This window comes from Equus przewalskii, chromosome 3 (assembly GCF_037783145.1).
Source record: "Equus przewalskii isolate Varuska chromosome 3, EquPr2, whole genome shotgun sequence".
Taxonomy (NCBI): domain Eukaryota; kingdom Metazoa; phylum Chordata; class Mammalia; order Perissodactyla; family Equidae; genus Equus; species Equus przewalskii.
In genome coordinates this window covers 65,530,848-65,557,805 of record NC_091833.1, presented here as the reverse complement: position 1 = coordinate 65,557,805, position 26,958 = coordinate 65,530,848, and the positions used below count along the sequence as shown (strand labels likewise).

Sequence of the window (26,958 nt, the reverse complement as noted above, 5' to 3'; positions counted from 1 at the left end):
TTGTAAAGCCAATGACCATACTTAATACTCTGTTCTGCTTTCCAACTCTCTCCTCAATGGTCCAAATGAACACTTGACTTCCACTTTAAGATAAATAGCTCTGCTACTTCACTTCATATTTAACCTTGGGTACTTTGAAGTTATCGTTAACTTTTATGCTGAATCAGTCAGTAATATGACATGCTAATGGGATGTTTACATTGTTTTCCCGTTTTTTCAAATTTTTCTTTATTTTGGTTCCATTTGTACTTTTTATAAATTTCCACAAACACATATAGGAATGAGGTAGCCATATAACTTACTGATCAAATAAATGATGTAGAAATACCTATGATGCACAATCAGGAGAGAACAGTAATATTATGGGAATGTATTGCTATGCATTGAAAACAGAAATAGTATGTTTAATCATGCTGAAGTTAAAGGAAGTTTTTTCACCCTATATGTAAGTACTAACCAAAATAAGCCAACCAAATGAGACAAGAAAAAAATGTGTCAGATTTAAATGAGAAGACATAAACTTTGTACAGCTGTGAATGACAATATTGGGAAATGAAAATAACCAATATGCAAACCATTATAAATGACATTTGGTCAGATTCATAATCACTACAGAAAAATCAATAATATTTCCTCACAACAGCAGTAGCCAATGTGAATGTTTAAAATGAGTCATCATTCACTATAGCAATTAAAAAATATAAACCGCTTAAGAGTACAGACAAATGTACTTTTATTGAAAAAAGTTTCAAATTCTAGTAAATGACGTAAAACAAGACACTAATATATAAAGAGATGTATTGTGTGTATTAGTCAGTGTTCTCCAGAGAAACAGAACCAATACTATGTGTGTATATCTATCCATCTATATCAATCTATCTATCCATCTCTCTCTCCCCCCTCTATCTCTTTCTCTATCTATCTACCTATCTATCTATCGAGAGCGATTTATTTTATGGAATTGGCTCACGTGATTATGGAGCCTGATAAGTCCAAAATCTTCAGGGTAGGGCATCGGGTTGGAGATCCAAAGAAGAGCCAATGTTGCTCAAATCTGAAGGCCTTCTGCTGTCAGACACTGCATTAGGTTGGGAGAGGTCAGTCTTTTACTCTATTAATGCCTTCATCTAATTGAATGAGGCTCCCTCAGATAATAGAAAGCAATTCGCTTTACTCAAAGTTCACTAATTAAATGTTAATCTCATCCAAAAATGCCCTTGCAGAAACATCCAGAAAATGTTAGAAACATATCTGGGTACCTCATAAAATTAATCTTCATATTGTGGTTATAGATGGATTGACTTAATACATAAAAATATCAAATTTTTTATATTTTCAATTATGGCATAATTTTCTTGATAAATTGGCAAATATTTTAAAATTATATAGAATATGTTTTTATAAATAATTAATGAACTTTGAAAGAGAAAAAGAAATACTGGAGACTTCTTAAAATCAGAGAATAATATACAATACATTTAGTGGTACTAACCTCCTAACAGACAAAGTGAACAAAAAACCAAAATATTGAGACCAGAAAAAAAACCATGAGTATCTAAAAGCCTGCTATATATAAAGTGATATCACAAGTCATTGAGACAACCATTGAGAAAAATTCACACTGAGTCGATTATATACTATTAGGCAACACTATAGAAATATATTCACTACTTAGACATAAAATGGAGGGGACTCTTTACCTCATATCATACATTAATATAAAATCTAAATGGGATAGATGAATCCATATTAAAATAAAATATTATAACTTTTAAAATAAAATATGAAACAGTAGCTTTCTAATATTAGAAATGAGAAAAATATTTTAAATGAGACATCGAAAAGTACAAACCATAAAGTACAAATGATGGATATGATTACATCAAATTTAGTACTTTATTTTTAATATGTCACCTGTCAGACTTTCAGCAACACCCCTGTTCACAGAAGCCTTTGCCATCTGGCTCACAGTCTTCTGGTCCATCCCAAATTCTACGTCTACCCAGGGTGACTTAACCAATACAAAATCATGTCTTCTTATTCCTTGACATCATTATTTTAAATCACTGCTTATGGAAAAGGCAAAACAATGCAGGGAGTAAAATAATTAGTTGTTTCCCAGGATTTAGGGGCAGGGAGCGATAAATAAGTGGAGCAGGGGATTTTTAAGGCAAAGAAACTATTCTGTATGATACTATCAGTGTGGGTACATCTCATCTTACATTTCTTAAAACCTGCAGAAAGTACAACACAAACAGTTAAACTTAATGAAAACACTGGCCTTTGGTGATACTTATGTGTAAATGTTAGTCTATTGATTGTAACAAATGTGCCACACTGGTGTGGGATATTGATGGTGGGGGGAAGCTGTGAGTGGGAAGAAGACAGGAGATAGGTCAAACTCTCTGTACTTTCTGTTCAATTTTTCTGTGAATGTAAATGGATATAGAAAGAAGTCTATGACAAATAATACATAGGCTTGTCCCCTGAGATTAAGAACACTGAATTCAATAACTGCTTACTAGACACTGCATTGGTATGCCAAATTCAGCATGCCCAAATATAAACACATTATTTACCCTCACAACTGTTCCTTACCTTAATAAACGCCAATGTGCTCAACTAAAGTGTCCATAAAAAGAAACAATAGAGGAAAGACATACAAAGAAATGAAAGCCAAGGATTTGTTCTTGAACTTTCTCCCTTAATCTCCACCTCCAAGCAATAACCAAATCCTATTGATTTTCTTTGTAAATCTTTCTTAAATCTCTGCACTTCTACTCAAATCACTATCATATTGTAGTTTGGATCTCTATAATCTCTTTCAGGAAGCATTGCAACTGTATCTTAGCTTATTTCCCTTCTTCAAATCTTGCTCCATTCCAAAAAATTTAATAGCCAAGTTTTATGAAAGGGTAAGATGCATCATGTTACTGCTTAAAAATTTTACATTGATCCTTCACTGACCTTAAATTTGAAGTAAAGAATACTTAGTAGTGCTCATTATTTTTTATAACCTATCCCTCAACTAACTCTCTAGCCTAATTTATTTCCTTTGTTCAAACCAAACTGTTCATCATCACTGCACTTCTGCCAGATCTTTTAGATAGGTCTTCACATCTCAGTTTGATCTATTCTCAAATTATTATAATTCCTCACAATTCTCCAATTCTAAGATGAGATGATGTTAAATAACATGCAACTACAAAATCTCAGTGTCTTAAAACAATTTATTTCTTTCTCATGCCATACGTCCATTTAATGAGCTGCTGTTGGTACAGATATTCTTTAATCCAGAACTCAGATTGACAGAGTAGCCAATATTTGGAGCACAGCCTGTTGACATAACAAAGGAAAAGAAAATTCTAGAGTATCTGGACCTGACAATTAGTTGTTGGATCGGGAAGTGATCCGTGACACTTTGGCTCATAGTTATCACCTAGAGAGTACTCCATGGTTCCACTAAGCTCAGGGCTAGGAATTTCATTCCTATCAAGTATCTGGTATACTTGATGAACATAACTAATGGTTGCCATGTTAATGTTAAAAGTTCCCTCTGTCAGTATAATAGCCTAAGAGGATACTGTCCATTAATTCCTGTGTCTATGTTTTTAGTTTGACGTCAAATATTTTAAATAATAAACTAGAAATCATTCCAAAAGACAAATACTCAACGAAGCAAACATAAAGACATTTAATTACCTTCGGGAGGGGCTTTGCAGGCTTGCAGTGTAGTCCTCCAACAAATTCAAAGTGAGGTAAATAAGGGTAAGGAAATTCAAAATCCCAGGAAGTTCGAATCAACCACATTTCAGCTTTCCCCATAGTCTCACATATTGTGGTAGGTTTTCCTGAATAAAAAGGAAGGGTAATAGAGGAAAAACAAACTAATGTGAAGTACAAAATGTTTTACCATCCAATTTTCTAAGAAAAATTCTTAAAGTACCAATTTTGGGCCTATGTAACACATGTGAATCCAATTGGCCTCCCCCACATCAAAAGTATACCATAGTGAGGTTATGAATAACCAAACTAGAATTTCAGTCCAGAACATGGAAAAAGCCTGGCGACAATACAGTCTCTCTGCTTGAGCTAAGCCTGAGCCCTAGTCCCTGAACAGAGTTGGCAGATGCTCCCAGCAGGAGCAGGGAACTCAGGCAGTGATCCTCAGCTCACAATAGCAGTGTCTCCTCCTCTTCTCCAATTCCAATTTATCTCACCCTTGGTGCTCCAAAAAACGTTTGATGTGTTTGAAAAATGACTTTTGTAATTTATCTATCTTTCTCTGGTGCTTTCAAGTGTGCCACTATAACTAATTACATCTTACCAGGAATGGAAATCTCTTTTTTTTCTTTTTATTAAGATTATGATAGTTTACAACCTTGTGAAATTTCAGTTGTACATTATTGTTAGTCATGTTGTAGGTACACCACTTCACCCTTTGTGCCTTCCCCCAGCCCCCCCTTTCCCCTGGTAACCACCAATCAGTTATCCTTGTCTATATGTTAACTTCCACTTATGAGTGGAGTCATACAGAGTTTGTCTTTCTCTATCAGGCTTATTTCACTTAACATAATACCCTCAAGGTCCATCCATGTTGTTGTGAATGGGACGCTTTTGTCCTTTTTTATGGCTGAGTAGTATTCCATTGTGTATATATACACCATATCTTCTTTATCCAATCATCAGTTGCTGGGCACTTAGGTTGCTTCCACTATAAAGAATTAACACAGATCAACAACAAAAAATCAAACAACCGGATCAAAAAATGGGCAGGGGACATGAACAGACATTTCTCCAAGGAAGATGTACAGATGGCCAATAGACACATGAAAAGGTGCTCATCATCACTAATCATCAGGGAAATGCAAATCAAAACTACACTAAGATATCACCTTTCACCTGTTAGAATGGCAAAAATATCCAAAACAAAAAGTTACAAATGTTGGAGAGGTTGTGGAGGAAAAGGAACCCTCATACACTGTTGGTGGGAATGCAAACTGGTGCAGCCACTATGGAAAACAGTATGGAGATTTCTCAAAAAATTCAAAATAGAAATACCGTATGACCCAGCCATCCCACTACTGGGTATCTCTCCTAAGAACTTGAAATCAGCAAGTCCAAAAGTCCTATGCACCCCTATGTTCATCACAGGAATGGAAATCTTTTGACAAACTTTTCAAAAGTGATTGTCTTTTTGCTATACAAAATTAAAGTTCCTGTTTCAAAAATTTTGTCTTCTTTGGTAAAGATATAGCACTGCATAATAATCTGGAGGCAAAATATTTGCTCTTCTGACATATTCAGTTGGCAAACAGTACAAAAGGGCACCCTTCAACTGAAGTGGTAACCATTAAACATTAACTGAATAAGAACTCAAATTAGTGACTCTGAATTAAATCATTTTTCCTTAGTTTAGAGTTAGAGCTTCATTTCTAAATTCTATTCAGTTATTGTGGAATAAGGAAGGTTATTTAGAGATTTGGTGTCCTTCTGAAATATGCATTTAGTATTACTGATATGAGGAAATCATAATAACTATATGGTTTCCCAACATATGGCCTTTTGAATATTCTCTTTGATGTTCTAAGTGAACTAAGGTTGGATCAGAAAATATAAGGGATTTTGAAGTTACCAAAACAATCCATCTGTATAAGAGATCACGAGCAAATATCCATAATTTATGGGTTTGATCATGGTAATGACAATGATATTTAAAATCCGGTTTTATATTCTGTATTTATCCCATTTTGGTAGCTCATCGGTGTCAGCCATGGGTATAATCTTATTCTCTTTATGTGATGTTTCACTCCCTCATTATTTATATGATAGTTTTCTTTGAGATATAATTGATATATCATACAAGCCTTTCTTTTAAACACAATTGAGTAGTTTTTAGTATATTGGTAAAGTTATACAAGCATCACCACTATTTAATTTTAGAATATGTTCATTTCCCCAGAAAAAATCCCATGTCCTTTGGCAGTCAGGCTCTATTTCTCCCTCTTCACATCCCCTGACAACCATTAATCTACACTCTGTTTCTATTGGCTTCTTCCAGAATAATCTTATATCATTTCATATAAATGAAATTATCCACTATGTGTCCTCATGTGCTACCTTCTTTAACTTAGTATAATGTTTTCAAGGTATGTCCACGTTGTAGTATCTATCAGTACTTCCCTACATTTTATTGCTGCATAATATTTCTTTGTATGGATATACTTCATTTTGTTTACCTATTTATCAGTTGTGAACGTTTGGGCTGTTTCTATTTTTGGCTACTTTGAATAATGCTTCTATGAGCATTCATGTACATATTTCCGTGAACATATAAATTTTCATTTATCTCGTATGTATACCTCAGAGTAGAACTGCAGAGTCATATGGTTGATTGACTCTCTTTCATATCAAGATGATAGCATTTCCTATTAAATATCTACTCCTGAGGGGCTGGCCTCGTGGCCGAGCAGTTAAGTTCACGTGCTCCACAGCAGGCGGCTCAGTGTTTCATTGGTTCAAATCCTGGGCGCGGACATGGCAATGCTCATCAAACCACGATGAGGCAGCGTCCCACATGCCACAACTAGAAGGACCCACAACGAAGAATATACAACTATGTACCAGGGGGCTTTGGGGAGAAAAAGGAAAAAATAAAATCTTAAAAAAAAAAAAAATCTACTCCTGAGAGGATGTCTAATGCACTTAATGTATCTTAGTGAAATGAGGACAATATAGGACAAGAGGAGTAAAAAGTAATGGATTTGGATGAAAAGATTATGAGAAAATGTTCCAAATTTGGAAATCAAAAGAAATTATGTTATGCCCTTTTGATTCCATGCCGCGGCATTTTGATGAAGGAAAGAAGGATTATTAAATTTTAGAAGATTGTCTCTATGTTTTACTTGGTAATTTGTTATTGATTTACTATGAACTTTTGAGTCCAGCTACAGTAACATAGTGTTAACTTGTATATTTTTGTCTGGTAGAAAAGAACATCCCCTAAAAATTATGATTTTATTGTCCCAAAGTACATTAACCAGAGTTGTGTCTAACCTAGTAGAATTATCCTAACGTTCCTTTTTTCCCCAAAAGTGTTTGTAAATAGTTCTTCAAAATATTTTTTGAACTTGATTTGTATCTTACTGATTTCTTCCTCAATGATTTGAATTTATCTACATTATAATTCACTTAATAACTCTTTATGAGTTATAGTTTTAAAAATTAGAAAAATATACTTAGAATACATTTTAAAGTGAGGATCCTAAATTCTGAATAACCAAATGACAATCTATAGCTAACAGCATTTTTTTAATTTATGAGAGTCAAAGAAACATTTTCCTTCTATTTATCATCTTCATTATTCTTTCTCAGATTATTAACATGTTCCCAAAAAAGAATATTCTAGAATGCCAAGAGGTGGGAGAGAATACAGAGTCATATCTTATCACTAATGTTTCCCTATGTAAGAAGCTCCAAAAGTGAGTACCAAACCGTTGGAATCAGAGGTAAATAAACAATTTTGATCCAGCATTTGATCAGTCACTGCCTAATCCATGACTCAGAAAATGTCTCCAAGATGAGATTCTAAGTTATCTTTTCTCGGTTTTGCCTTTTGCTGCTTGATTCTGACCATGGATAAGTGATGGGTGCAGCAGTCTCTGCCTACATTTCTTTTAGGGTCAAGTCTTGAAGAAATAAGCACCTGCTTCTATCACAGAATGCCTAGAAAAAGCCTCAATGCAATGTGTCAGTCTTGATGAGGTCATATGTCTCCCTGAACATACGGCATGTTCCTTGGCAGCATACTTTATTGAAAACATTCATTTTTTTGTGTGAGTTGTGAGGAATGATTTCTTGGAGAAAAGTTAGACTAGATGCCAGAAAAAACAAAGAGTTGTTGCTTTATAAAATAAGAGACCACAACTCTAAAGGAAAAAATTAATATTTTAAGAAATAAACTTAAACTTAATGATAAGGTATTATAAACACTTCTGTTAAAATTAGTAACAAGGAGAAGATGGCAGCATAGACAGACTCTGAACTCACCTCCTCACACAAACACAATCAGGTTACAACTATTTTTGGAAAAATTACCCTGGAGAGAAAACTGAAAACGGGATGAAAAGAACTGCTACAACAACAGACAGTACTGACTGAGGCAGAAGAGCCAGAAATTCCTTCTGAAGAGAAGAAAAGCCACATTTGTGAGCCATGAAGTTCCACAGCCAGCCAGGTGAGAGCCACACTAAGGTACGCAGCCCTTTATGGAGGAGTGGGGACCTGAGCAGGGGCCCATTACCAATATAAGCACCCTTCAGACTCAGAACAACTGAGATGAGTGTCCTACTATTTTGCTTCGCTGGCTATTAGCTTCAGTAGGGAATACCCCGAGAAAAGCTATCACATGAAAGCCAAAAATACCCAATTCTTATAGGGTCCATGCACAAATTCACCCATCTCAAAGAGCAGCTAAAAATCACAAGAAAGAAAGCTGCACAGTCCTTTGGTGAAAAGAGACTCACCTGGTAGGCTCTGAGTGCATCATGGTGAGAGGTGAGGCCTCTCTAGAGACTGAGACTTTGGTAGTAGACATTGTTATGACCTAGTACAGGCATGCTGACCCAAATGCTGGCAGATGTCATTGAAGTTCTTTCTCTGACTTGTTAGTCCAGGGGCCTGCCACACCCACTAGAGCACAGATTTAATCCAATTCAGCCAGGCCAGGAAGCCTGACCTAGGGACTGGCACCACCCAACAGCCAGCCTTCAGGCTAATTGAAGGCCTGCATAGACTGGGAGACTTAATCCTCTACAGGCAGGCCAGGGTGTCTGTCTCTGTGCTTGTGTGAGGACCATGTGAACTGTGGGGGGCATTCGTGGAGAGGTGGGGGCTTCTGCAGTCAGACAACTGGGTATGTTCCCAGAGGTTGGGAATTGTGCATGGACCAGGATTGTGTTGATGGTGTGTGTGGACCTGTGGGAGGTGGAGCTTATTCAGTAGCAGAAGACCTGTGCTTCACAAACAGCCACAAAGAGGATCAGCCCCACCTTCCAAAGCCTAGGAACAATTGGGTGCTCCTGTGCCTAGGACCATCCCCACTCAGCTGCAATCCTAAGACAGCTGTCAACAGCCTTGTAGGCCTGAGACCTACAGCAACTGTGAGCACATGAGCCTAGCAACCAGCTACACTGGGTACCTACCCAATCAAAAGTAAAATTGCAACAAGAATGTGCTATTAGAACTTGTAGCCAGTGGTGCTGGGGCTCCCCTAACGTGATTTATAAAAAGCCAGTCAGAGAGTGAAAGACTAAATTCCCTGGGTTCCTGGAGTAAAAGAACCCTCTCACAGCAGAAGAACAGCTGTAGCCTACACAGGAGTCACTCATGGATCATTTGGACTGGTGATGAAAGGGAAGCACACTGCTGGGTCTCAAAAGGAATCTCTTACATAAGCCCACTTCTTCAAGATCAAGAGACATAACTGACTCACCTAATACATAGATGTAAGCATAGAGAAAGAAGCATAATGAGGAGGCAAAAGAATGCATTCCAAGCAAAGGAACAGGACAAAACCCCAGAAAAAGAGTTAAATGAGACAGAAATAAGTAATCTACCTGACAAAGAGTTCAAACAGAAACTCATAAGGATGTTCACCAATATTGGAAGAAGACTGGACAAACACAATGAGAGCATCAACAAAGAATTGGAAAATATAAAAAAATAATCCATCAGAAATGAAGAATACAACACTAGAAATGAAAATTTACTAGAGGGAATCAATAGCAGATTAGATGATACAGAAGAATGGATCAGTGAACTGGACAAAAGACCAGAGGAAATCACCCAAGCTGAACAGATGAAAGAAAAAAAGAATTAAAAATAATGAGAAAAGTCTGAGGGAACTCTGGGACAATATCAAACACACTAACATTCATATTATAGATATCCCAGAAGGAGAAGAGAGAGACAAAGGGCAAAAGGTGCAAGAAAAAGGCAACAAGTGACATACAAAGGAAACCCCTAAGGCTGTCAGTGGACATCTCAGCTGAAATCCTACAGGGTAGAAGAGAGGGGCATGACATATTTGAAGTGCCAAAAGGAAAAACCTACAGCCAAGAATACTCTGTCCAGCAAGGTTATCATTCAGAATTGAAGGAGGAGATAAAGAGCTTCCCAGACAAGCAAAAATTAAAGGAGTTTATCACCAAGAAACAAGTTATACAAGAAATGCTGAAAGAACTTATTTACGTAGGAAAGCAATGACCACAAATAAGGATAAGAAAACTATCAAAAAAAAAAAAATCCAGGCAATAAAATCCCTGGTAAAGGCAAAAATATGGTAAAGGAAGAAAATCAACCGTGTATGAAGATACTATGAAGGTTAAAAGACAAAAGTACTAAAATTACCTATTTCAATGATAAGAGAATAATGGATAGACACATACAAAACAAGACATTAGACATTATTTCAAAAACATAAAATGTGGGAAGAGGAGAATGAAAGAGTAGAGCTTACAGAAAGAAATCAAAATAAAGAGACTATAAACTCAATGTAGAATATTATATAGGAACCTCGTGGTAATCACAAAGCAGAAATATATATAAATAAACAAATAAGTTAGATGAAAGAAATCAAGCATATTACTAGAGAAAGCCATCAAACCACAAGGGAAGAGAGCAAGAGAGGAAGAAAGTAATAGAAAAGAACTACTAAAACACCCAGAAAAAAGTAACAAAATGGCAATGAATACATATTTATCAATAGCTACTTTAAATGTCAATGGACTAACTTTCCAATCAAAAGGTGTAGGGTGGCTGACTGGATAAAAAACATGACCCATATGTCTGATGCATACAAGAGACACACTTCAAAAGTAAAGACACTCACAAACAGAAAGCTAAGGGATACAAAAAGATACTCCACGCAAATGACAAAGAAAATAAAGTTGGTGCAGCAATACTTATACCAGAAAAAAATAGACTTTTAAACAAAACTGTAACAAGAGACTAAGAAGGGCACTGCATCATGATAAAGGCAGCAATCAGATGAAAATATAACACTTGTAAATACCTATACACCCAACATAGGAGCACCTAAATATATAAAGCTATGATTAACAGACATAAAAGGAGAAATAGACACTGACACAATAATAGTAGGGGACTTCAACACTCCAATTACACCAACGGATAGATCATCCAAACAGAAGATCAATAAGGAGACATTGGCGTTAAACAACACATTGGACCAGATGGACTTAGCAGATATATATAGAATGTTCCATCCAAAAACCACAGAATACACATTCTTTTCAAATGCACATGGAATGTTCTCCAGGATTGATCACATATTAGGTCACAAACCAAGTCTCAATAAATGTATCAAGATTGAAATAATACTAAGCATCTTTTGGGACCACAATGGTGTAAAACTAGAAATTAACTATAGGAATAAAGTCAGAAAAGCCAAAAAAATGTGAAAATTGAACAAAATGTTACTGAAGCATAAGTAGGTGAATGAAGAAATCGAAGGAGAAATCAAAAATTACCTGGAGACAAATGAAAATGAAAATATAACATGCCAAAATCTATGGGGTACAGTAAAAGTGGTTCTAAACGTGGTTCAGGCCTACCTCAACAAACAAGAAATATCCCAAATAAACAATCTAACCATGGACCTAAAGGAACTGTAAAAAGAAGAACAAAAAAAAAAGCCCAAAATCAGCAGAAAGAAGGAAATAATAAAAATCAGAGCAGAAATAAATTAAAACAAAACTAAAAAAGAAATAGAAATAATCAATGAAACCAAGAGCTGGTTCTACGAAAAGATAAACAAAATTGACAAACCTTTAGCTAAACTCAAGAAGAAAAAAAGGAGAGGGGCCAGCCAGGTGGTGCAGTGGTTAAGTATGCATGTTCTGCTTTGGCAGCCTGGGATTTGTCAGTTTGGACCCCAGGTGCAAACATGGCACCACTTTGGCAAGCCATGCTGTGGTCGGCGTCCCACATATAAAGTAGAGCAAGATGGGCACATATGTTAGCTCAGGGCTGGTCTTCTTCAGCAAAACGAGGAGGAGTGGCAGCAGATGTTAGCTCAGGGCTAATCTTCTTCAAAAAATGGAAAAGAAAAAAAACAGAGAAGGCTCAAAAAAATAAAATCAGAAACGAAAGAGGAGAAATTAAAGCAGACACCTCAGAAATACAAAAGATTATAAGAGAATACTATGAAAAGCAATACGCTAACCAATTGGATAATATACAAGAAGTGGATAAATTATTACAATCATACAACCTTCCAAAACTAGATCAAGAAGAAGTAGAGAATTTTAATAGACCAATCACCAGTAAGGAGATCAAAACAGCAATCATAAACCTCCGAAAAAATAAAAGTCCAGGACCAGACGGCTTCCCTGGTGAATTCTACCAAACATTCAAAGAATTAATGCCTGTCCTTCTCAAACTGTTCCAACAAATTGAAGAGGAAGAGAGGATTCTTTGCTCATTCTACAAAGCCAATATTATCCTGATACCAAAACCAGACAAGGACAACTCAAAAAAAGAAAATTATAGGCCAATATCACTGATGAACAACAATGTAAAAATCTTCAAGAAAATACTAGCAAATTGAATACAACAATACATTAAAAAGATCATACATCATGATCAAATAGGTTTTATACTATGGATGCAGGGATGATTCAACATCCACAAATCAATCAATGCGACACACCACATTAACAAAATGAAGAATAAAAATTACATGATCATCTCAATAGATTCAGAGAAAGCATTTGACAAGACACAGTACTCGTTTATGGTAAAAACTTTAAGTAAAATAGGTATAGAAGGAACATACCTCAATATAATGAATGCCATATATGACAAACCCACAGCTAATATCATTCTCAATGGAGAAAAACTGAAAATTATCCCTCTAAGAACAGGAACCAGACAAGAATGCTCATTTTCACCTTTCTTATTTAATATCGTACTGGAAGTCCTAGCTAGAGCAATCAGGCAAGAAAAAGAAACAAAAGGGGTCCAAAAGAGAAAAGAAGAAGTGAAACTGTCACTATTGGAACACAACATGACTTTATATATAGAAAACCCTAAAGAATCCACGAAAAAATTTAGAAATAATAAATGAATACAGTCAATTTGCAGGATACAAAATCAACATACAAAAATCAATTGCATTTCTATACACTGACAACCAAGTCGCAGAAAGAGAAATTAAGAATACAATCCCATTTACAAGTGCCAACAAAATAAAATAAAATACCTAGGAATGAAAATAACCAAAGAAGTGAAAGATCTGTACACTGGAAACTATAAAATATTGTCTAAATAAATTGAAGAAATGGAAAGATATTCGGTGCTGCTGGATTAGAAGAAATAGCATAGTTAAAACGACCATACTTCCTAAAGCAATTTATAGATTCAATGCAATCCTCATCAAAGTTTCAACAACGTTTTTCGCAGAAATAGAACAAGGAATCCTAAAATATGTATGGAACAACAAAAGACCATGAATAGCCAAAGCAATCCTGTGGAAAAAGAACAATCACTCTCCCTGATTTCAAAATATACCACAAAGCTATAGTAACCAAAACAGCATGGTACTGACACAAAAACAGACACACAAATCAATGGAACAGAATTGAAAGCCCAGAAATAAACGCCCACATCTATGGACAGCTAATATTCGACAAGTGAGCCAAGAGCATACAATGGAGAAAGGAGAGTCTCTTCAATATCTTCAATAAATGGTGTTGAGTAAACTGGGCATCCACATGTGAAAAAATGAAAGTAGACCATTATCTTACACCAGACACAAAAATCAACTCAAAATGGATCAAAGACTTGAATGTAAGACTGGAAGGCATAAAATTTCTAGTAAAAAACAGGCAGTATTCTCTTTGACATCAGTGTTTGCACCATATTTTCAACTACCATCTCTCACTGGGCAAGGGAAACAAAAGAAAAAATAAACAAATGGGAGTACATCAACTGAAAATTTTCTGCACAGCAAAGGAAACCATTAACAAAACGAAAAGACAACTTAACAATTGGGAGAAGATCTCGTCAAGATGGCGCTGTGAGCAGATGTTGAACTCGCCTCCTCACATGAACACAACCAGGTTACAAGACTTTTGGGAAGAATCACCCTGGATTAAAAACTGAAAACTGAATAAAAAGAACCCCCATGACAAGGGACAGTCCTGACGAAAGCAGAAGAGGCAGTAACTCTGGCAGGAGAGGAAAGAAACCACCTTTGGGACCAGCGGCGCTTCTCAGCTGGCCATGCGGGAGTCACCCTAATGTACACAGCCCTCCCTGGAGGAGTGAGGTCCGGAGTGGGGGCAATACTTCTATAACCATCCTTCGGACTCAGCCCAACTGAGAGGGGGGTCTTACTGTCTGGCTTTGCTGGCTATTAACTGCAGTGAGGACACCCCAGAAAAGCTATCAGCTGAAAGCCAAAAAGATCTGGGTCTTAAAGGGCCCACGCACAAACTCACTCATTGCAGCAACCGAAAATCACCAGAGAGAAGGCTGACTGTCCTTTGGTGAAACAAGACACACCTGGTGGGCTCTGGGGGCATCTTGGTGAGAGGAGGATCCTCTCCGGAGACTGAGACATTGGTGGGGGCCATTGCTTTGAGCTGGTCCAGGCGTGCTGATACAGACACCAGTGGGAGCCATTGAGGCATGTTCCTTGGGCTGTTAGCCCAGGGGTCTGCCACACCCACTAGAGCACAGATTTAATCCAGTTCAGCCAGGGCAAGCAACCTGCGCTAGGGACTGGCCCCACCTAACAGCAAGCCCTCAGTCTACTTTTCAGCTTGCATTGACTGAGTGCCTTGATCCTCTACAGGCAGGAAAGGGTGTCTGCCTCTGTGGGGCAGGGCTTGAGTGAGGACCAGGTGAACCATGGGGGGAATTGGGACAGAGATGGGGGCCTCTGCAGTGTGGCATTGGGGTATGCTCCAGGGGGTTGGGAAGTGTTCACGGACCAGGACTGTGTTGACAGTGTATGTGGTCCAGAGGGAGGTGAGGCTTATCAGTGGCAGAAGACTTGTGCTTCACAAATAACCATAAAAAGGATCAGCCCCACCTTCCAAAGCCTGAAACAACTGAGTGCCTCCATGCCAAGGGCTAGCCCCACTCAGCTGGACTCCTAAGAGGACTGACAACAGCCTTGTTGGCCTCAGGCCTATCACAACTGTATGCCCCTGAGCCTAGCAACCAGCTGCACTGGGTACCAACCCAATTAAGAGGACAATTGCAATAAGAGTGTGCTAATAGACTTTGTAGCCAACAGTGCTGAGGCCCCTCCAAACCGGATTTACAAATAGCTAGCCAGGGAAGGAAAGATCAGACTCCCTGGGTACCTGCAGTGGGAGCAACCCTGCTACAGCAGAAGAACACAAGTAGCCCACAAAGGGGTAACTCCTGGTTCTTATGGTCTGGTGACAAGATGGAAGCACACTGCTGGGCCTCATAAAGCATCTCATACATGAGGCCACTTCTCCAAGATCAGGAGACATAGCCAACTCACCTAGTACAAAGAAAATAGCACAGAGAAAGAGGCATAATGAGGAGGCAAAGGAATACTTTCCAAGCAAGGGAACACTACAAAACACCAGAAAAAGAACTAAGTGAAACAGAAACTAGTGACCTCCTTGACAAAGAATTCAAACAAAATATAATGAGGATGCTCACAGATATGCAGAGAAGAATGGATGAACACAGTGAGTACATCAGCAAAGAACTGGAAGATATAAAAAAGAACCAATCAGAAATGAAGAATACAATACTCGAAATGAGAAATTCACTAGAGGGACTCAACAGCAGAGTAGAGGAAGCAGAAGAATGGATCAGCAAGCTAGACGAAAGATTAGAGGAAATCACCCAAGCAGAACAGAAAAGAGAAAAAAGAATTAGAACGAGAACAGTGTTGGGGAACTCTGGGACAATATCAATGTGCTAACATTTGGATTATAGGGGTCCCAGAAGGAGAAGAGAGAGACAAAGGGGCAGAAAGTTTATTTGTCAAAATAATAGAGGAAAATTTTCCTCACCTGAGGAAGGAAACAGACATCCAAGTTCAGGAAACACGGAGAGCTTCAAGCAAGAGAAACCCAAAGAGGCCCACACCAAGACATGTTATAATCAAAATGTCTAAAATTAAAGACAAAGAGAGAATCCTAAAAGCAGCAAGAGAAAGGCCACAAGTGACATATAAAGGGAAGCCCATCAGGCTGTCAGCAGACTTCTCAGCCAAGACACTACAGGCGAGAAGAGAATGGCACGACATATTTGAAGTGCTAAAAGGAAAAAGCCTACAACCAAGAATACTCTATCCATCAAGGCTGTCATTCAGAATGGAAGGAGAGATAAAGAGCTTCCCAGACAAGCAAAAATTAAAGGAGTTTATCACCAAGAAACCAGTTCTACAAGAAATGCTGAAGGGACTTATTTAAGCGGGAAAGCAATGACCACAAATAGAGACAAAAGAAAAAAAATTATCAAAAAAACCCAAAACAACAAGAAGAAAAAACAGGCAATAAAATCACTTATAAGGTAAAAGTATAGTAAAGGCAGCAGTTCAACTACCTGTGAAGATAATATGAAGGTTAAAAGACAAATGTACTAAAATTACCTATTTCAATGATAAGAGGGTAATGGATAAACACACACTAAACGAAAGACTATATATGATGTGAAAAACATATAATGTGGGAGGAGGGGAGTGAAAAAGTAGAGCTTTTAGAAAGAGGTCAAGCTAAAGAGTCTATCAACTCAGTATAGACTGTTATATGCATAGTATATTGAATAGGATCCTCATGGTAACCACAAACCAGAAACCTATAACAAGCAGGAAAAAAAGTAAGACAAAAGAAATTAAACATATTGCTAAAGATGGCCATCAAACCACAAGTGAAGAGAGCAAGAGAAAAAGAAAGGAAGTGAGAAGAGCTACTAAAACACCCCCCCAAAAAAGTGACAAAATGGCAATAAATACATATTTATCAATAGCTACTTTAAATGTCAATGGATTAAATGCTCCAATCAAATGCCATAGGGTAGCCAACTGGATAAAAAAACAAGATCCATGTATACGCTGCATACAAGAGACACACTTCAAACCTACAGACACTCACAAACTGAAAGTGAAAGGATGGAAAAAGATATTCCATGCAAATGGTAAAGAAAAGAAAGGGGAGGTAGCAATCCTTATATCAGACAAAATAGACTTTAAATCAAAAACTGTAATAAGAGACAAAGATGGGCACTACATAATGATAATGGGAACAATCCAACAAGAAAATATAACACTTGTAAATATCTATGCATCCAACATAGGAGCACCTAAATATATAAAGCAGTTATTAACAGACATAAGAGGAGAAATAGACAGTGACACAATAATAGTAGGGGAGTTTAACACTCCACTTACACCAAGGGATAGATCATCCAAACAGATCAATAAGGAAACACTCGCCTTAAAGGAAACATTAGACCAGATGGACTTAGTTGATATATACAGAACATTCCATCCAAAACCCACAGAATACACATTCTTTTCAAATGCCCATGGAACATTCTCCAGGATTGATCACATATTAGGCCACAAAACAAGTCTCAATAAATTTAAGAAGATCGAAATAATACCATGCATCTTTTCTGACCACAAAGGTATGAAACTGGAAATCAACTACAGAAAGAAAACCAGAAAAGCCACAAAAATGTGGAGATTGAACAAAATGCTACTGAACAATGATTGGGTCAATGAAGAAATCAAAGAAGAAATCAAAAAATTCCTGGAGACAAATGAAAATGAAAACACGACATGCCCAAATCTGTGGGATACAGCAAAAGCGGTTCTACGAGGGAAGTTTATAGCAATTCAGGCCTACCTCAACAAAGAAGAAAAATCCCAAATAGACAATCTAAAAGTGCACCTAAAGGTACTAGAAAAAGAACAACAAAGCAAGCGCAAAATTAGTGGAAGGAAGGAAATAATAAAAATCAGAGCAGAAGTAAGTGAAATAGAGACAAAAAAATAGAAAAAATTAGCGAAACCAAGAGCTGGTTCTTCGAAAAGATAAACAAAATTGGCAAACCCTTAGCTAGACTCACCAAGAAAAAAGAGAGAAGGCTCAAATAAATAGAATCAGAAATGAAAGAGGAGAGATTACAACGGACACCTCAGAAATACAAAAGATAATAGAATACTATGAAAAGCTATACACCAACAAATTGGATAATCTAGAGGAAATGGATAAATTCTTAGAAACATACAACTTTCCAAAATTGGACCAAGAAGATATAGAAAATTTGAATAGACCGATCACCAGTAAAGAGATCGAAACAGCAATCAAAAACCCCCCAAAAAATAAAAGTCCAGGACCAGACAGCTTCCCTGGTGAATTCTACCAAACATTCAAAGAAGACTTAATACCTATCCTTCTCAAACTCTTCCAAAAAACTGAAGAAGAGGGGAGGCTTCCTAACTCCTTCTATGAAGCAAACATTATCCTGATACCAAAACCAGATAAGGACAACACAAAAAAAGAAAATTACAGGCCAATATCACTGATGAACATCGATGCAAAAATCCTCAACAAAATTCCAGCAAATCCAATACAACAATACATTAGAAAGATCATACATCATGATCAAGTGGGTTTCATTCTGGAGATGCAGGGATGGTTCAACTTCCGCAAATCTATCAACGTGATACACCACATTAACAAAATGAAGAATAAAATCACATCATCATCTCAATAGATGCAGAGAAAGCATTTGACAAGATACAGCATCCATTTATGATAAAAACTCTAAATAAATTGGGTATAGAAGGAAAATACCTCAACATAATAAAGGCCATATATGACAAACCCACAACAAATATCATTCTCAATGGAGAAAAACTGAAAGCTATCTCTCTAAGAACAGGGACCAGACAAGGATGCCCCCTGTCACCACTCTTATTTAACATAGTATTGGAAGTCCTAGCCAGAGCAATCAGGCAAGAAAAAGAAATAAAAAGGATCCACATTAGAAAAGAAAAAGTGAAACTGTCACTCTTTGCAGATGACATGATTTTATATCCAGAAAACCCTAAAGAGTCCACTAAAATCTTTCAGAAATAATAAAGTAATACAGTCAAGTTGTGGGATACAAAATCAATGTACAAAAATCGGTTGTGTTTCTATACACTAACAAAGTAGCAGAAAGAGAAATTAAGAATACAATGCCATTTACAATTGCACCAAAAATAATAAAATACCTAGGAATAAACTTAACCAAAGAGGTGAAAGATCTGTACACCAAAAACTATAAAACATTGTTGAAAGAAATCGAAGAAGACACAAAGAAATGGAAAGATATTCCCTGCTCTTGGATTGGAAGAATTAACATTGTTAAAATGTCTGTACTTCCTAAAGCAATCTATAGATTCAACACAATCCCTATCAAAGTTCCAACAATATTTTTTACACAAATAGAACAAAGAATCCTAAAATTTATATGGAACAACAAAAGACCCCGAATAGCCAAAGGATTCCTGAGAAAAAAGAACAAAGCTGGAGGTATCACACTGCCAGATTTCAAATTATACTACAAAGCCATAGTAACCAAAACAGCATGGTACTGGCACAAAAGCAGACACACAGATCAATGGAACAAAATTGAGAGCCCAGAAGTAAACCCACAAATTTATGGACAGCTAATATTCGACAAGGGAGCCAAGAGCATACGATGGAGAAAGGAGAGTCTCTTCAATAAATAGTGTTGGGAAAACTGGACAGCCACATGCAAAGGAATGAAAGTAGAACATTCCCTTACACCATGCACAAAAATCAACTCAAGATGGATTAAAGACTTGAATGTAAGGCCCGAAACCATGAGACTTCTAGAAGAAAACATAGGCAGTACGCTCTATGACATTGGTCTGAGCAGCATATTTTCAAGTTCCATGTCTGACCGGGCAAGGGAAACAAAAGAAAAAATGAACAAATGGGACTACATCAAACTAAAACGTTTCTGCACAGCAACGGAAACCATCAACAAAACGAAAAGACAACCTAACAATTGGGAGAAGATATTTGCAAACCACACATCAGATAAGGGGTTAATATCCAAAATATACAAAGAACTCATACAGTTCAACAACAAAAAAACCAACAATCCAATTAGAAAATGGGCAAAAGATCTGAACAGAGATTTCTCTAAAGAAGATATACAGATGGCCAACAGGCATATGAAAAGATGCTCAACATCATTAGCTATCAGGGAAATGCAAATCAAAACTACAATGAGGTATCACCTCACTCAGGTCAGAATGGCTATAATTAACAAGACAGGAAACAACAAATGTTAGAGGGTGTGTGGAGAGAAGGGAACCCTTGTTCACTGCTGGTGGCAGTGCAAACTGGTGCAGCCACTATGGAAAGCAGTTTGGAGTATCCTCAGAAAATTAAGCATAGATCTACCCTATGATCCAGCTATTCCACTGCTGGGTATTTATCCAAAGAACTTGAAAACACAAAGGCATAAAGATACTTGCACCCCTATGTTCATTGCGGCATTATACACAATAGCCAGGACGTGGAACCAACCTAGGTGCCCATCAAGAGATGAATGGATAAAGAAGATGTGGTATTTATACACGATGGACTACTACTCAGCCATGAGAAATGACGAAATCCGGGCATTTGTGACAACATGGATGGACCTTGAGGGTATTATGCTGAGTGAAATAAATCAGAGGGATAAAGTCAAATACCATATGATCTCACTCATATGTGGAAGATAAAAATGACAAAAAAAAAAAAACCCACATAGCATTGGAGATTGGACTGGTGGTTACTATTGGAGAAGGGGGGAGGGGAGAGGGCAAAAGAGGTGATTAGGGTCACATCTGAGGGGATGCACTATAATTAGTGTTCGGGTGGTGAACATGATGTAATGTACACAGAATTCGAAATATGACGTACATCCAAAAAAAATAAAAATTAAAAAAAAGTTAAACAAGGAAAAAAAAACAATTGGGAGAAGATATTTGCAAACCATATATCACATGGGTTAATATCCAAAATATACAAAGAACTCATATGTCTCAACAACCAAAAACCAACAACCCTATTAAAAAAATGGGCAAAGTTCTGAACAGAGACTTCTCCAAAGAAGATATATGGATAGGCAACTGACACATGAAAACATGTCCAACATCATTAGCTATCAGCGAAATGCAAATCAAAACTACAATGGGATATCACCTCACTCTGGTCAGAATGGGTATAATTAGCAAGACAAGAAACAGCAAGTATTGGAGAGGATGTAGAGAGAAGACAACCCTCACACTGCTGGTGGGAGTGCAAACTGGTACAGCCACTATGGAAAACAGTGCAGAGTTTCCTTAGAAATTTAAGAATAGATCTACCATATAATCCAGCTATTCCACTGCTGGGAGTTTATCCAAATAACTTGAAAACACAAATGCATAAAGACACATGCAACCCTATGTTCATCGCAGCATTATTCGCAATAGCCAAGTCTTGGAAGCAACCTAGGTGCCCATCAAGGGAAAAGTGGATAAAGAAGATGTGGTATATATCCACACAATGGAATACTATTCAGCCATAAGAAATGGTGAAATCTGGCCATTTGTGACAACATGGATGGACCCTGACAGTATTATACTAAGTGAGATAAGCCAGAGGGAGAAAGTCAAAAACCATATGATCTTACTCATAAGTAGAAGATAAAAACAATGACAAGCAGACACATAGCAACAGAGATTGGGTTGGTGGTTACCAGAGGGGAGGGGAGGAGACAGGAAAGTGAAAAGGGTGATTAGGCACAAATGAGTGGTGATGGATTATAATTAGTCTTTGGGTGTGAACATGATGTAATCTACACAGAATTTGAAATATATTAGGATATACACCTGAAATTTATACAATGTTATAATCCAATGCTACTGGAATAAAAGCAAAATTTCAAAGTTAGTTATAAGGTAAACAATCCTAAAATTCATACGGAACCACAAAAGAGCACGAATAACCAAAGTAATTTTGAGAAAGAAAAACAAACCTGGAGGGATCACACTTCCTGATTTCAAACTAGAGTATAAAACTATAGTAATTAAAACCATTTGGTATTGGCAAAATAACAGACACATAGGTCAATGGAACAGAATCACAGAGGCCCAAAATAAATCCATGCAAATATATTCAACTAATAATTGACAAGGGAACCAAGAATACTCAAGGGAAAAAACACAGTCTCTTCATTAAACGATACTGGAAAAAGTGGATATTCAAATACAAAAGAATGAAACTAGACCAGAATCTTACTCCACTCACAAAAATTAAGTCAAAATACATTAAAGACTTAAATGGAAGACCTGAAACTGTAAAAATCCAACAGGAAAACATAGAGAAAAGCTTTTTAATGTCAGTCTTGACATTAAATTTTGGATATGATGCCTAAAGCATAAGCAACAAAATTAAAAATAAACAAGAGGGATTACTTCAATCTAAAAAGCTTCTATAAGGCAAAATAAATGATAAACAAAATAAGACAACCTATGAAATTTGAGAAAATTTTTGCATACTATGTATCTGATAAAGAGTTAAAATCCATAACATATAAGAAACTCATACAACTCAATAGCATAAAAGCCAAAGAATCCAATTAAAAATGAGCAAGAGACTTGAATAGATGTTTATCCAAAGAAGATATTCAAATGGGCAACAAGTACATGAAACGATGCTCAAAATTGCTAATCATCAGGAAAAGCAAATCAAAACCTCAATGAGATATCACCTCATACCTGTTAGGATGGGTATCATCAAAAAAAAAGAGAGAGAAAACTTGGCAAGAATGTAGAGTAAAAGGGATCCTTGTGCACTGTTGGTGGAGACGTAAGTTGGAGCAACCACTATGGAAAAGATTAGGGACCTTCCTAAAAAAATGAAGAATAGAACTACCATATGATCCAGCAATTCCACTTCTGAGTATATATACGAAGAAAAGGAAATCACTATCCCAAAGACATGTCTTCACTCCCATATTCATTGCAGCATTATTTACAATAGCTAAGACAAGGAAACAATCGAAGTGTACATCTATGTATGAATGGATAATGAGAATGTCACTGTATATACAATGGAATATTATTCAGCCATGAGAAAAAAGGAAATCCTGTCATTTCTGTCAATACGGATGAACCTAGAGGGAATTATGTAAGCGCAGTAAGTCAGACAGAGAAAGACAAATACAGTATGATATCACTTATATGTGGAATCTAAAAAAACCCAACAAAACAAACTGATAGATACAGAGACTAAATTGGTGGTTGTCATATTGGGGTATGGAGGGTGGATACGATAGGTGAAGTTGTTCAAAAGATATGAATTTCATTTCTAAAATAAGGAAGTCCAAGCGTGTAATGTACAACATGGTGACTATTGTTAGTAATACTATACTGTCTACTTGAAAGTAGTTAAGAAAGTCGATCTTCAAATTCTCATCTCAATAAAACCACACATCTATGGACGGCTAATCTTCGACAAAGGAGCAGAGGGCCTACAATGGAGAAAAGAAAGTCTCTTTAACAAATGGTGCTGGGAAAACTGGACAGCCACATGTAAAAGATTGAAAATTGACCATTCTTTTTCACCACACACCAAAATAAACTCAAAATGGATCAAAGACCTAAAGATTAGGCCTGAAACAATAAGTCTTCTGGAAGAGAATATAGGCAGTACACTCTTTGACATCAGTTTCAAAAGAATCTTTTCAGACACTATAACTCCTCAGTTGAGGGAAACAATAGAAAGAATAAACAAATGGGACTTCTTCAGACTAAAGAGCTTCTTCAAGGCAAGGGAAAACAGGATTGAAACAAGAAAACAGCCCACTAATTGGGAAAAGATATTTACAAGCCACTTATCCGACAAAGGGTTAATCTCCATAATATACAAAGAACTCACACGGCTCAACAACAAAAAAACAAACAACCCCATCAAAAAATGGGCAGAGGACATGAACAGACATTTCTCAAAAGAAGATATGAATATGGCCAATAGACACATGAAAAGATGTTCATCATCGCTAATCATCAGGGAAATGCAAATCAAAACTACACTAAGATATCACCTTACACCCGTTAGATTGGCAAAAATCTCCAAAACCAAGAGCAACAAATGTTGGAGAGGTTGTGGAGAAAAAGGAACCCTCATACACTGTTGGTGGGAATGCAAACTGGTACAGCCACTATGGAAAACAGTATGGAGATTTCTCAAAAAGTTAAAAATCGAAATACCCTATGACCCAGCCATCCCATTACTGGGTATCTATCCTAAGAACCTGAAATCAGAAATCCCAAGAGTCACTTGCACCCCTATGTTCATCGCAGCATTATTTACAATAGCCAAGACGTGGAACCAACCAACATGCCCAGAAACTGATGATTGGATAAAGAAGATGTTGTATATATACACAATGGAATACTACTCAGACATAAAAAAAGACAAAATTGGCCCATTCACAGAAACGTGGATGGACCTCGAGAGTATTATGTTAAGCGACATAAGCCAGTCAGAGAAAGATGAACTCTATATGACTCCACTCATAGGTGGAAGTTAGTATATTGACAAGGAGATCTGATCGGTGGTTACCAGGGAAAAGGGGGGGTGGAGGGAGGGCACAAAGGGGGAAGTGGTGTACCCACAACATGACTAACAAAAATGTACAACTGAAATCTCACAAGGTTGTAATCTATCATAACATTAATAAAAAATAAAAAAATAAAAAAAATAAAAATAAAAATTCTCATCTCAAGAAAAATATTTGTAACTGTGTATGTTGTTGGATGTTATCCAGACTTACAGTGGTGATCATTTGAACATATATGCAAATATCAAATCATTATCCTGTACACCTGAAATTAATATAATGTTAGGTGTCAATTATGTCTCACAAAAAGAAAGAACCTAAATAACGTAGGCAGGGTACTGTTTCCTCAAAGATAACTAATATATTATGCAAAATCATTCTTAATACAGTTTTATGAACACTTTCTTAAATTAAAAAATCAATTATGTGAACGGAAAAAAGAAGGAGTAAAAGACTTGCTGAAATCGAGAGAAACATTGCGCTCAGGATCAAAGCTCAGCAGATGCCCTCTCATTCATTTTTCAAAAGAACGAGAACAACAAAAAAGCGAGATAAGTTAAAAAATCTGGAAACATGGTCCTTCAGAAAAAATCTATTTTTTTCCTCTTTGGGAGACAAGAGCAGATGAACCAAGATATATTTATTTACTTTCTAGTTTTGTGCTCACTTCATGAGAATTCCTGCAATGAAGCAACCAAGCCTAGATATGAGGCAAACAGAAAGCCTAAGAAATAGCAAGTTAATCAGAAAGAAAGGAAAGTGTAGAAAAGAAGTAAACAAGAGAGAAAGAGACCAAGGTGTGGGAAATCACACTGTTAGATGTAGGTTTTCCAGATATTTAAAAAAATTAGGAGCAACAAGTAGTATTTATGTATAAATATAAAGAATATTCCTTTCTCTAATATATTATAAGTACTGTAACATCTAAAACAAAAAAACAAAAGAATCATTTTTTTGGCCTAAAACAGCACAGTCACTGTTTAACTTCAATTTCACTACTCCAAGCCCCACAGGAGTTTGAGTCTTCACTTAAAAATACCTTTTTAAAGTTTTTATACACTCAGATAAATATTTACATTTTACGTACAAAATAAGAATCCTTACTACATGCAAATTTCTCTTACCTAAAACCTTGCTATAATACTCATCCCATTCTGGAAACAGATAATATAAGTACATCACATCACTCATTACGCGCAATAACCAATTCTCCAGCCTCTGTACAAAAGTCATGTTGTCTGTCAGTCCTGTTGTGCTTCCAGGAACATAGGAAGAAGGGGTGGGAAGCCCACCACACAGTCTTTCAATGGCATTCCCCTCAGAAAAGCGAAAAGAGTATATAAATGGAATATTGAGAAGCTCAGCCAACAGCTCCCCACAAAAGCTTAAAGGATCAGCAACACAGATATCAAACTTAGCTACCTGCAGCCTGCTGAGTAACTCCTTATTTGTGATAACAGCATCACATACGCTTTTTTGTGTCCTTAAAAATCTCTTGAACATTTCCGTCAGTTTTACTTGCTTGTCCCACCATGAAAGTTTTGGCAGTTCAAAACTTGCTGTGTAGAGAAAGGTATTGAACTCTTCCATGAAAGTTTCTTTACTTACTGAAACTTGAAGGACCTCTACATTAAAGGGAATCTTGGTATGATCCATCATAAGGCTAAACGAGGGTACTAGGAGGGTTATTTCGTGCCCACGAAGATGGAGCTCTTCCAGAATAACTTTCAAATTAATCCAATGACTAAAATCCATGGGCCATACAAGTACTTTCTCAGTCCTTCCAGAGAGGAGGAAACACAGATGCAGCATGAAAAGGACACAGAAACCTTCCACAGTCTTCATGATCAGGTCCTGCTCTAACAAAATGTGGGTTTAAATCAAGTGCGTGAAGTTCACAGTCCAAATGCATCTTTCTTGACCCTCTCAACCAACGTATAGTAGGTTGGGCTGAACTTTGAACAGCACATTTTGTGTTATTGACTGCAATTAAATGCAATTGCTTTGATAAAGAAAAGGCCAATAAAGTCAATAAAGCGAGTTAGGAAGGAACTACTCATAATCAGAGTTTCAACACTTCTTTTAGAGAGTATGAAAATAAAGAAACAAACACAAATCTAAACTCTAAATAATGTAAGAAAAGCCATCACCATGTGATTCATATTCAATTAAGACTGGATTTTTTCTAACTTTTTGTCTGGTTTCATTTGAAGTTCAGTTGAACAGAATTGTCTCTCTAGTATTTCTCTTACTGATAAC

The 26,958-nt window shown here is 36.8% G+C and overlaps 1 protein-coding gene across 1 annotated transcript in view; it reads right to left on the bottom strand.

Moving 5' to 3' along the window:
• LOC103562727 (UDP-glucuronosyltransferase 2C1-like) overlaps positions 1 to 26,600 on the bottom strand; it is a 42,386-nt gene extending 15,786 nt beyond the window's left edge. The window contains exons 1-2 of the mRNA XM_070614745.1: positions 25,824 to 26,600; positions 3,703 to 3,851 (exon numbers count right to left, since the gene is read on the bottom strand). Coding sequence (XP_070470846.1) covers positions 3,703 to 3,851; positions 25,824 to 26,544 — 870 coding nt within the window. The 5' untranslated portion in view covers positions 26,545 to 26,600. The remainder of the gene's footprint in view (positions 1 to 3,702; positions 3,852 to 25,823) is intronic.
• Positions 26,601 to 26,958: the final 358 nt, after the last annotated feature.